Source organism: Aythya marila (genome assembly GCF_965140915.1).
Source record: "Aythya marila genome assembly, chromosome: 3".
NCBI lineage: Eukaryota > Metazoa > Chordata > Aves > Anseriformes > Anatidae > Aythya > Aythya marila.
This window is the reverse complement of record NC_139044.1, coordinates 72,475,043-72,488,158: the sequence shown is the minus strand read 5'-3', so window position 1 is coordinate 72,488,158 and position 13,116 is coordinate 72,475,043. Positions and strand designations below refer to the sequence as shown.

At 40.3% G+C, this 13,116-nt stretch overlaps 1 protein-coding gene across 1 annotated transcript in view; it reads left to right on the top strand.

Annotated features, from left to right (window-relative positions):
• The window catches only part of LAMA4 (laminin subunit alpha 4), a 98,044-nt gene that overhangs the window by 22,922 nt on the left and 62,006 nt on the right, over window positions 1–13,116 (top strand). The window contains exon 3 of the mRNA XM_082757406.1: window positions 10,031–10,155. Within this exon, the coding sequence (XP_082613532.1) occupies window positions 10,031–10,155 (125 nt within the window). The remainder of the gene's footprint in view (window positions 1–10,030; window positions 10,156–13,116) is intronic.

The following is a 13,116-nucleotide window of genomic DNA, read 5'->3' as shown; positions in this document are numbered from 1 at the left end:
AAAAAAGTTGCTGTATCATCAGGAAATAATCTCAAAGGATCTATTCTCAAATATATTCTCTAATCTCAAAGGATTCCTGACTGATGTTTCTCTGGGATACTAAACTCCTTGACGTGATCAGGTAGTAAAGAAGAAACTAAGAGCTAAAGCCCAGTTTACTGCTTGAGTTCAAATAAGCCATTGGATGGCTAGTCTGAATGGTTTAATAAGCCATTAAGCTCAGGCTACTTACTTCTGAATAAAGATGGACAGGGGAAAAAATAAAATAAAATAAAATAAAATAAAATAAAATAAAATAAAATAAAATAAAATAAAATAAAATAAAATAAAATAAAATAAAATAAAATAAAATAAAATAAAATAAAATAAAAACAATGGCAAAATAAGAGTAAAAGGGAGAGGGAAACAGAGGGAGTGGTGCAAGGAAAGAGAAGCATGAAAAAGGGTTTTGAAGGCATGATAATAAAACAGAATGAGAGATACCCATGGGGACTACAACAACAGGACTTCCCTGAGGATGTGGAGGTCTCCAGGGAAGATCTTTCAATCTTTCAACTGGTGAAACTGGTAAACCACAAAGTGTGACTGAGATAGCCTGGGAGAATAAATGCTTAAAGAAAGAAAAATGTAATTTGGATTAAAACAGGCAGAAGCATGTTAGATGAATGAATGTGAATAATTTGGGGAAAAGAGAGTTGATGGTTAAGAACATGATTGGTGGTAGTATAAGTGGTCAAAGCAGCCACCCTTATGGACCATTTTCAAGAAGCACAGGAATGGATCTGACCAAAGTGTTCTGTGGGCTGAGTTTGGGTCAGAGAGCAGTAGGCACCTGTATGGCTGGGAATTTCAGGGAATAGGTAGGATTACATGGTAATAAGAGTTCACTGGTTTCTCCCTCCTTAATTTTTAGGCAAATTATTCCAATGAATGTTGCAGTGGCAACCACTACAACTGATAGTTAGACATATGACTTTCTGCATTCTGTTAATTTTTGAAATGCTGTGGAAGGAAGGGAGGAAAGGAGGAAGGGAGGAAGGAAATAGAGAGGAGAGAGAGAGAGATTCTGTTCATATCTTTCATTATTGTTGTTGTTGACTTGCATTTATATCCGTATAAACCTGTTATCTCCCTGTTTCTAACATGCAACTGTGTTCTGAAGTTTTATCACAGGCTTCCCAGTGGCAACCCAGGTTACCCTAACCATGTGTTATAGATGTTCATGAACAGCCTTAAGGGAAGATTTTTAGATGAACTGATGTTCAGCAAAGTTAAAAAGTTTTATGTTTGCATGTTTATTCACACAAATGAATTATTTAAATGTTAATATATATATATTTAAGTTAATTCTGCTAACAATGATGGGAGACAACGTGAAAACAATAACAATATTGTATTCTGTGGGTGGATAATTATTTTTTGTTGTTGCTTAAATAATAACTAAGCTGTAAGACCTGAATAAATGAACAAGCTTCAGGCATTATGAAAATGAAAAAGTACCCTACTTCAAAAGGGATGAAATGTAAGGGTCAGATTCCATACAATGCTCTAAGACCTTCATATTTTGCAAATCCCCCAAATCAGTTCAGTGAGTGTAGTTCCCACTGCATACAAATTAATGAAATTTTCATTGGCCTCTGCCCTCAATTTGAAATCAAATAAAATTAAACTGCTATCAACGAAGCCTTAGGGTAAAGTACTCACATCCTTAATTCCTGCTGACATAAGTATCTATCATCTGGTCCTGTTTTAAAATTTCTCTCAGCTTATTCATAGAGAGTAAATCCAACCCATTTGTCTCTAAAAGCTTATCAAATGATACAATCAATGAATCAACAATCTCATTGGGTAACCAGACAGAATAAATTATTGCAGAGAGTCTTTCTTGGATAAATGTCCACATAAAACTGGTGCAGAAATCAATCACGCCATCCTGTGATTATAACTGAAGAGCCACTCAGCCCAGCTTTTAATGTGCCCATGTTAGAAGAGCAGTCAACACAGTGCAAACTCCATTTATGATATAATATAATACAGATGTCAAATAATACTTCATTTCAAATACATTATCTGGTAATGCATGTAAGGCTGATAGGGGAAGAAACAGTAATTTTTAATATAGATTTTAGACTTTGATATTTTAATAGTATTTTAACCTTCTCAACCCTAGCTAAAATAGGAAAAGGAAGTCACTTGTAGGACCATGTAGCTTTTGATTTTGGAAAGATTCATACATGTAATAACTGGGTCAAAATGTAACAACTACAAGTTGCAGTCTGCTGACAGAGTGATGTGCATGTCTCCTGCATAAAGCCCAAGCAATGAGGTTTACTGTCAGTAAGATCTGAAGATACGAGGGGAACATTTTGCCTCTTTCACCACCTTCAGACCCTACCCCACCAACAATCCACAGCTGAGCTATTTCTTTAGAGTGTCTTTGTTGAGGGATCAGCTATTGAAAATTCAGCCATGGCTGCAGGCTTCAAATGACTTGAAAACTGAGCAGAACTTCACAGTAGCCATGATGATCATCTCTGATATGAGTGGCATACAGAGGTGAAAAAGCTTGCCTAAAGCAATGAGCTCTAATACCATATGCCATTAGCAACATAGTCAGGTTTTACAACATTAAAAATTTTGCTTTACATTAGGAAGGAAGTCACTTGAGGTGGCTGCACAGTACTATGACAGTAACTTCAGAAGAACACAGCAAAATGAATTGGCAGCCTGAAAGGATTAAAAAACTGCAAAGTTGGATGCCCTCACAAAATTTTTGTTGGACTGAGCTATCAGTGTGCAATAACCACAGAAAGTGGTTACTGCTATTAATGGAGGGTAAATATTATTCTGTGGTTAGGTCTTCATAAAGGCACACAGAGCAGGAACAGTAAGTCTGGAGAGAACATTACAGCTTGTGTGTGCCTACCTACAAAACTTCAAGTGCTATGTTATCCTCTGCTACATATATTTGATCGGTATGTATATAAGGCATCCAAAGAGTACACAAAAAAAAATAGATGCATCAATAGATAGATAAGTAGATAAAGACCATTTTCATAACAAGAAAGGCCAAAGAATCATAATGATGGAGAGGATAAATTCTCTCCTTTCCAGCCTTTTATGGAATTCTCAACAATAGAATGTATTGTCATGTAAGTGATTTGTGTTTTAGTGTTTGGGTTTACATCTGAGTGGAAAGGTTGGAACCAATTTGGCAGTTCTGCCTGAGAGGATAATATGTTCCACATGATTGCCAAGGCAGGTCTGGAGAACCGCCAGTGGATCTACAAGCATCCATCAAGCATGAGCACAAAACCACAGGGAGCTAGTAAAACTCTCCAGCTTATTAGGTACTACTGGCTTCATGAAGAGCCTTGCAGCTTACAGCTCACTCTTTCCTTCTTTAAAGATGGACTGCATCTATCTATAGTGCCCAAGGTGATACACCTTTGGAAAGTTAACAAGAACTACAACAGTCTGATATTGAAATGCAGCCTTTGTCCAGAGGGTTTTTGTACACACTTGTTGTCAGAAGTGCCACTGTTTAATAGTGTCAGTGCCTCAGATGGAGAAATTTCCCTCCCTCTTGGCTCTGTTTTAACATAGAATATTTGCTGTCCTAATGGTTTTACTATTGAAACTTTGCAACAACGACACTAACGTGATGAGTTTCCCTGCACCGCCTCTTCAAGAGGCTTGTAGGAAGCCAGACCAAGACTTCAAGGAAGTGTTGCCCTTTCTTTCACACTAATCTAAGGCAAGAGATGGATGGAGAAGGCAGAGAGCCAAGTGTTTTTGGCAAGACATGAGCTTCTACTTTCCTCAGTTCATGACAAGTTCTACAAACCAAAACTTTGAAATAGATGGGCCGCACTGACCCAAACCAGACAAGTTTCAGAACTGAGTTGGGTTGCTATTCTCATTATTTTAGGTGGTCAGCTGTCTTCACTTTAGTAGAGGTTGCACAACATTTAGTGTTTCTTCTTAGCGCCTCATCTCTTCCATGAAATTTTGAAAGCTAACACTGCAGCTCACCCACAGTGGCTGGAGAGAGAAGGATAGGATCATAAACCTTAAAGATGAAAAATATAAAGCATGTAAATCTCATGGCTTTCAAGACATTATGCTGAAGCCCTTTTTTTACTATTATTATTTTGGGACAGCAATGAGTTTTGGCATGCTGGCATGTGCAACACTATGCAGCTCTGTAGGACATCTCCCAAATTTGGAGAAGTTTAAATCTACATCCAGATAACTATACCTCAGGCCAATCTCTACTGGCTTAGCAATAAATACAGACAGACTGGACAGTAATATAAACCAATTTCATCACTCTACACATATAATTTATTTATTCCCATTCAATCTTTCTGCATTAACAATTGCTACAAAACTGCCTCTAAGAAGAACAAGAAATAAGGGAGTAAAAAATGAATCAGTTCTTGCTATCTTGTAACAATGACTGCTTTCATTTGCAAAGTAATATTCAGAATTCCTAACTGAGGCTTGAGGGTACTTCCAGATTGCACAGACAATATTTTTAGGGTTTATTTTTGTTAGTAGCAGTATTTTGTTCACTTTACTAGCCTCACTAGAAGCAGGGCTGGGTATTAACTTTTGTTGACCTGGAAAGCCTCCATACCATCCCACATTAGATGCCTAAAACAGGTGCCCTGCATCACTCTGTGCCGGGTCCTGTCTTCCTCCTTTAACTCTAGAGGGTACACAGAAAATTTGTCATCTGTCTCAGTTACCTGTGGAAGAGGTACAGCCTGCCTAAATTGCACTGTGTTAGCCTTTCAAGGAAATAACCTTCCTAAAGGAATTGCCTAAATGGCACATTTAACTAAGCTGGTGCCTTTGAAGACCATTAAAATGAGCTATTCTCTCTTCAGGATCCTAAGTTAAGGTGGGACAGATTCACACATCTTAGATTTTTAGTAATATTCATTTGCAGAAAAGCATGTTTGCCTTTTGGATGGACAAATTATAATTTTACTTGTCCTGCCTGACGAGAAGCAATAAACTCTTCAATATTATTTCTGCACAAGCATATTTACAGAGCAGAACTGCATCACACTAAGTGATCCGTGATCTCAGAACAGCAATTCTGGTTCTGCAGGGAAGTGCAGGAGCTCAGTGATGACAGTCACACACACACACACACACAAGCACCTTTTCATGTGCGAATATGTGGAATACAGATGGTTACAGTAAGGGCAAGGTAGAAATGCTCACCCTGACTGATGACAGTCCATGAGACTAGAGCAGTTTGACCAGCAAAGGTCAAACAAAGGCATTTTTTAACACAGGAAAATACAATCCAGCCACTCTGTCATATGACAAGTTGCTGCTGGTGTAATGAGGGATGAGTGATGGTGTGCTATATCCTCATATAGAAGCTTTCAGAAACCAGGCTGTTATCACATCAGATTACTTCCTCTGAAACTGGATTGTCCAAGGAGAAAGGATGCCTCTGCCTATTTTTGCTTTATGAAAATAAAGGCTGTATTAACATGGGCATATGGAAAGAATTAAGCATATAATTTTAGCTTAATGTAAATTCCAAACATAGTTTCCAAAAAAAAAAAAAAAAAGAGTATTTTATAGCTTTGTTGCAATACTTTTCACTGCATAGCTGTATCTGTTTTTGTGAGCTGTATAACTGTATCATGTCTCACCCTGTTCTGTGCAAAGACAAGCAACAATTTTCTGCTAGCTTCAGTGCTTGATGTCCTTAAAGACATATCAAATGGCTACTTTCTAGAGATCTTTACTTCCATTTTCCTTGTCTTTCAAAGGAAACAAACAAAAAAATGTATACTGAGTTGCTTTATTTGGAAAAAAAAGGGGGGGGGGCACGAATATTACTAAACATTTCACAGTTTTGTGAATTCATTTGAACAAATCACTGAGACAGAGAAGGCTGTGAACAATCACACACACAGTCAGGTTTATGACACCTACTGTAAATGATGCCTTTCATTCTAAAACAGGTATGAATACTTGCACCAAGAATACCCCTTGTAATCCTTACAGCAAAGCACTTCCTTAAAATCCAGTTTCTCAAAGAATGCTAAAAAAGGAATTCCATTTTTTTATCCCATGATTATTTCTCAGTCAAAAGTGGCCAGTTCAGAAGCAAAACGTTTATCTCAAACTACTAAACCAGCCCCACTCGGCTCTGAGGATCCCTCATGAGCTGCAGGGAGTGTATCCTCCCTCCTTCAGAGATGTCTCATAGGCTTACTGTAGTTAGTAGCTTTGTTGGAGATGCCAAGCTAACACAAAATAAAACATAAAAGGACACCTTTTATCACCGTAAAACTGTAATTCTAAATATCCACAGGAAAGCTGATTTGTTAAATAAGACAATGCCATTTCGCCATAATCACTAACTAGAGAAAAACCTCAAAAGTGCCTCCAGCACTCATCTACAATGTTCTTTGGGGTAAAAGGGCCTTTTAGGACTTCCCTTCAGTTTAGAAGATGAAAAGCATTGCAGATTTAAGGAGCAGCATTAGCTACCTTGATGCCCTGCTGTTATCATCACATTAGTGTCTGAGCTCTGGGAACCAATAACGGATTTATTCTGCTAGTACCCACACACTGTTTTGGGGAGCTGAGGCCAAGAAAGGTGATGTGAATTGCTCAGAGGGAGAACAACTAGCATGATAAAGGCTGCAATTGAATGCAGCCCACCTGAGGCCTCCACCAGCACATTAGATACAGGTTTCTTCTTTCTCTTTGAGCTCTCAATCCCCACACTCTCATCTCTTTCTTGCAGTGCATTAAAATTGCATGTGCATTGAATAATGACAAACACGAGCTATTTTTTTGATGGCGTTTATGTTTATGCTCTGCAACTATTGGTTTCTAATTCATTTACAGATCCATGGAAAAAGAGACTGACCTTTATTTTCTTTTTTCCTTGTCTTATTCTACCTGATATAGAGTTCTCTGGCCAAATCATAGCTTTGTAGAAATAAATAATTGCTGTGCAATGAATTTTGTATAACTAGAAAAATGCAACAACACAAAGTCTCCTTGAATCAAAAGAGGTCTAACTAAATTAATAAGTCCTAACTGGGGGACTTTAATGAGATTCAAATAAAGAAGATTGGCTAAAAAACATCAGATGTGCTCTGGCAAGAGTGATTGTCCTTTACTAAAATGATGCTTTTCAATTGAGATTGATGATATTGGCACATAGGTTTATGAAAACAAACCATCAGTGTTGCCAGGGCAAAATTCTGCCACTAAACCAAACTTTTAATATTGGGATACAAAACTCATTTAGCAATGCATGCATGTGCGAGTGAAACACAACTATTTGTTTTCATTAAACATCTTCCTGAATCTCATTCCTCTTTCCTCATACTATTTTATTCAAAGAACACGCCATGTTTGGAGTAGAAAGCGAGTTTCAGATCTGTAGGGTCTTGGCTCGGCAGGACAGCAGCAAGCTAAGCTCAGCCACCCCCAGCCTGGTGGTACTGAAGAAGCTCTGCCCACAGAACCCAGTGTGAAACACCACCAGTGCTCCCAAAATCTGACACACAACTTCCGAGTTCTTCCAGACACCACCAGCAGCTGACAGCTTGGAGACTTCTGTGATGAGATTAAGTGACTGCCGGAGGAGAAACCAGAGCACCACAGTCATTTCCTAGCACCTGCACCAACTTGGAACACCACATAAGAGGTCCCCTTGCAGGGCCTTAACCAAAGGTCTCTGCAGTCAACATTGTGTCTCCCGTGGTGGCAATAGGACATGTTGTTTGGGGATAACATCTAGCCTGGCCTGTTTCTCAGGTCTCTTGGCTTCATACTCCACCAGCACTCACAGCTGCTTTATTAAGGAACATTAATATATATAAATACGTAGCATACAGACATCCTGAATCCTCTTAGTGTTAATTTATGAACACATTCTCCATGAATCTCTCTTGGAAATTTTCACCCCTGCAAAAATTGTTGCCTCCTGGCAGCAAGTTGCAGAAGTTTCTTATCTTCTGGATAAAGAAGTACCTTTTAAAGTCAAACCTCCTAAAAGTGAAGTCTCCTAATAATTTTACTGAGTGTTCCTCTTCTCCTGTACTACAGATTTTGAATGAACAATTGTCCTGCATTCAGTTTATTCAGTTTATTTATTTTAAAGATAAATAAATATATTTATTTATCTTTATTTTACATATCTCAAATACCCTCTCCTGTCGGCCTTTCTCTCCTACCTGAACAGCCCTAGCATTTTTGGTCTCTATTCGTAAGACACTGGTGAATACTGAACAAATCTGTTCTCAGGACCAAAGCTTAGGTGATCTAAATAGTGACTTCCCCATCCTGAAAAGTGACCATTACACCTGACCCTTTGCTTCCTAGCCTTTACCAGATTTCAATTTGCAAAAGAAACATTCTTCAAGTCCTCTGACAATTTAGTTGACTTTTTTGAAAGTCCGGAAATGTCCTCTGAATCCCCTTCATACACTTGCTTATTTGCACCATTATACAGCAGGTTAGTGAAGCAGGACTCCCTGACTCAGATGGTGCTTAGCCACATACGCTGAGACCTTCTTCTTCATTACAGATGCTGTCATCTCACCAGGGATGGAAATTACATTCATCAGTCTATAGCTTCCATGATCTGCTGTTTGTAGGTCTGAAGAGGAGAATCAAGGACATGAACCCAAAACCACAGCAAATATGCACTGCACAGTGCTCTGCACACTTCTGCCATGGACCTGGCTCTTTGCTTGCTTTGCATTGCTGTTTGCATCCATACTGTATCAGTAAGAAGTGGTGTCATTGCAGAGTTCTCGTTCAGGGATATTGCAAAACCCATTGCACAGTTGCAAGAAAGAAAAATGCTTCTGCACCCTTCCTACTCTTTGAAAAGCAATTCAACAAGACAGTTAGAATTTGGAGGGTTGTGTGTTTTCAATGGCAGCTTCTGGGTATTTTACTGAAATGAAGGTGGGAGCATTGCCATGTGCACAGGGGAAAGCCCACGTAATCTGTCACATCTGTGTGTATCCATTTTTAAATTAAATGATGTAAAAATGCTTATTTGGGCCTGCAGAACCTCTGAATTCAATTTAGTGTCGTTTACAGAGAAATTTGACTTTTGTATGTATGTTATCTGAGAGGCACAATTTTGTACCCAGCATCATGAAATATTTTCAAATAAATATTCTGTATAAGTTACCATAGCTTGATTTATTGTCATGGAACTCCAGTGGCTGATTTTCCTCTACATGGGGAATTATATTTCCTCAGAAATATCAGACTGCAGAGATAAAATTTGCTTAGAAAGTGAGAGACATTTTGTGCAGTTGCTCTGTATTTTATAGAAAAGCCACTGCAAATGTAGTTTGGCATGAGAAAGAAATATATTAGGCTCCCAATTCTTCCCACCATTAAGCAGACCTCCTTTAAGATGAGAACATGGCATAATGATAAAGCATCCCTTGATACTGTAACAGATTTCATCTCAGGAGAAAAGCATCAGAGCCACATGGTGTATTAGCCACCATTTGCCTGCAGATTCCCCTGATGCTCTTTTCCAATCATCGAGCCCAAGGAGAAGCCTCACTGAAACCTGCCTAGACTGAAATATGTTGACAGCATTTACCATCAGACATTTTTCATGTTGTTTTGATAGCAGCAAAAGGGATCTTTCCTGCTGGCACTTACAACTCAGAGCAAAGCTGACCGCTACACCTGAGTACCCACGGCATCTCTGACAGCAGCCGGTGCTGTTTCTGCTCCAGCACCCAGCACACACATATGTCTGTTTTGTCCTCTCCTGCACCTTGCCAACATTTGCTGGCTGGCCAGTGTGATCATTTAGAGCATTTTTATTTGTAGCTGTGCTAGCTAATAATGGGTCTGGTTTCATCCTTTGATTCCTTGAAGGATTGGGGTCTGGCATAAACCCCTATTCTGCTTGGCCAGGTGTTTAGCTAAATGATTTCTTTCTGAACTAGGCAGTACTTTCATCTGACTTTCATCACTCTCTCTCTTTTCACTGAAGGGCTGCCAAAGAAACACGACAGGGGAGCACTGCGATCAGTGTCCGGACGGCTTCATCGGTGACGTTGTCAGAGGAGTGCCCACCTTCTGCCAGCCTTGCCCTTGTCCCCTGCCAGGAGCTGCCAAGTACGTAGAGTCTTTGTTTGTCTTTGGTTTGGGCTGCTTTGGGCCCTTTGTAAGGTGGGGGTAGCATCCCTGCCTGGGTGCATGAGACAAAGCTGCTGCCCTTCCCAGAAGAGGAAAATAGGAAGGCACTTATAATCACAATATTTGATATATGAACAAATTCAGGTTCTCCCTCTCTTATGTAGGAGAGATTACTCAGCTGAAAGATAAAAGGAAGGAGTGGGAGAGCTCTGTGACAGGCATGCTGCCACTTCAGCTGACACACAGCCACCTTCAGGAAAGAAGCTCTGAGGCCTAGTAGAAAACCAAAGATGAGCCAACGGGATCCAGGTGTCACCCACTTTTTGCCTTCTGAAGAAGCAAAAAGCTACAAACTGTAACCACTTGTTGGAGACCTAGTGGCACATCAGTAGTGCAGATGAACAGTATATTATCAGCTTCCTCTTTCTTGAGTTCCACACTCCACAAGAAAGGCATCCAGGCAAATTGCAATGCAGGGCCCAGAAGAAATGCTATTAAACACTTGCCAATAGGTTGAGGCTATTTTTAATTGAGCTACCTACTCCCCTTGTGTGTTTTTCTGTTGTTGGTTTTTTTTTTCTTTTTTTTTCTTTCCCATTCCACTTCCAAGCGGGGCTTGTCACAAAGGGGGAATTTTCTTATTGTGTTTGTTTGTGGTTGCTATAGCATTACTCATCCAGTCCTAAGGTGGGATGAGCCTGCTCGGTGGCACAAGCCCAAACTGGCAACAGGACAAAATCTCTCTGGCCAAAGTCCTACAGGTCACCTCCTGGCTTTCGTGGCGAGGTGCAGACATGAGGAGAGCCGTGGGGTGAAGAACAGCTGTTGTTGAAAACCCGCAGCTCTGACTAGGTTAGAGAGAAAACCCTCAAGAGACAGGGGGAGAACCTATTTTTGCTTACATTTATAAAAGCTTAGGAGGGGGGGTGCTCACAGACAAGGCTTCCTGCTTCCTCCAGTTTCAGTAGCAGAGGTAATGCCAGAAATAGTAGAAGTACAACAGTCGGAAGCTGTGCTTTCTCCTTAGCAAAAGGGATTTTTTTTAACCTATTGGGCACAAAGCAGCCACATGGGTGTAAGGAGCAGCACTGCCAACCACACACAGCCTGGGTTGCCTGCTCCCAAAACCCAACCAGGACACAGCAGGGTGGCTCAGGCACACCTCCAGGCCTTCCTCCCTGCAGTGCCACTTGGCAGAGCATGGCCGCTTCTGCCTGAGCCCAGACCCTGCCTGAGCCCACAGACCACCAGGCTTTGTGGCAGTGCCCCCAGCCACAAGCAGCCCTACAGATAAGGAGCTCCTAGAGATAAGGAAGCCCTGAACCCAAAAGGTCAGAAGTGTGGGATAGGGAACAGGACTTGCTAGGAGCCTTCATGAGGAAGCTTCAACATCTGCATGCAACCCCTTTAGAATTATCCCTGTAAAAATACACTTCAGTTTTTCAGAGTTTTCCTTGGAATCAAGTCCTGAAGGCAACATCTAAAATAGTGTCCTGACACAACTTGCCTTATGCCTGTATTTCAATAACACGCAGAAATTTCCTGTGCAGCTTCTTGCATGACAGAGACCTGACCACAGCAATAGCCTTCAGCTGGGTCTGGAACGCAAATAATAAAGACTGAGCAACATTCAGCCTTGCATAACTAAATTCAAAGGCCAGCCATTCTTTCTTATTCTTGTATTTTTCCTCCATTAGTCCTACTCCATGTATAGTAAGGCAAAACAGTAATTCTAGCAGACAGCAGAGAAGCATTAAATGCCTTAAATAAAGAATACGTAAAGGTTATTGTTTTGAACTCTGTTTCTCTTTAGAAATAACCAGTGAATCTGTAATAGTTAGACAAAGTGACCAAATCTGTAAACTGACAGACTCATCAGATACATATTTGTTCTTGGGATTCATCTGCGTGTCATCAGCTTTTCTGGCCAGACCATCTTCATGTCTACTGTCCAGGGAACTTTTGGAGTAAACCACATGAAGTGTAATGTCATCTCTTCGGAATAAAAAAGGGGGATGGGCATTACTTCACAGTCCAGCAGATGTTACTTCTTTTTAAACCTTTGGGAATTGTATGACCTTTTCTTCCCCTAAGAGGTCACAAAAAATACAAAATCTCAGGAAGGCTTCAGTCTTATTTCATAACTTAAATCCACAATGCGGTTTGTATAACTACGTGAAGGAATTAGACTTTGTAAAAAAAGAGGAAGGCTGCCAAACTCTCATGATTTTCTTGACATGTTCTCATAAAAGCTTTACTGAAGTCAATTTGTGAATTCTGCGAGAAGGATCTCATTTTGTGTTCTCTCTGGTTATATGAAATGTTTTGAGACAACACAGACCCAGACACAGTTTTATTTGACCCTGGGTGTCCTAGTAGCTGAGAAATGCTGATGGAAAATTAAATTTTGCAGGAATTCTTGTCACCTTTCAATGCAGCTCTTTCCTGGAACAAGCAGTGTGTAGATCATGCTCTTTCCCATTGCTCTGAGTCTTTTGAAATCCTGTGCAAAAGGGATGCAAACTGCTACAGCTGCCCAGCACAGCTCAGCATCATACTGGAACAGGAGACAGAGAGGAGGATACAGACTTACAGTCTTGATGCTGTCATTTCTCAAGGGGCACACTACCCTTTAGGAACCAGAGGTGGTACCACTCAGGATGTTAGCTGCAGGTCTCAGGGCCTCCATTTTAGAAATCGTGGGCCCGCAGCTGACATCTACTGCCACTTAGTGTGCCAGTTGCTTCCCAGTACTGGGAACAGATCTTGAACAGATTGCAATCTAACTGGAAACACCTCTAGGACGTATGTCTTCTAACAGCAGATGTATTTAAGTCATATATATCACTGTATTTGAAGTGTATGGAATTTGCACTTTCCAAATTTGGCTGCTGCTCTTTCTTGTCTCCTATTTTGTTGCACAGTTGTTAAATCCTGAAA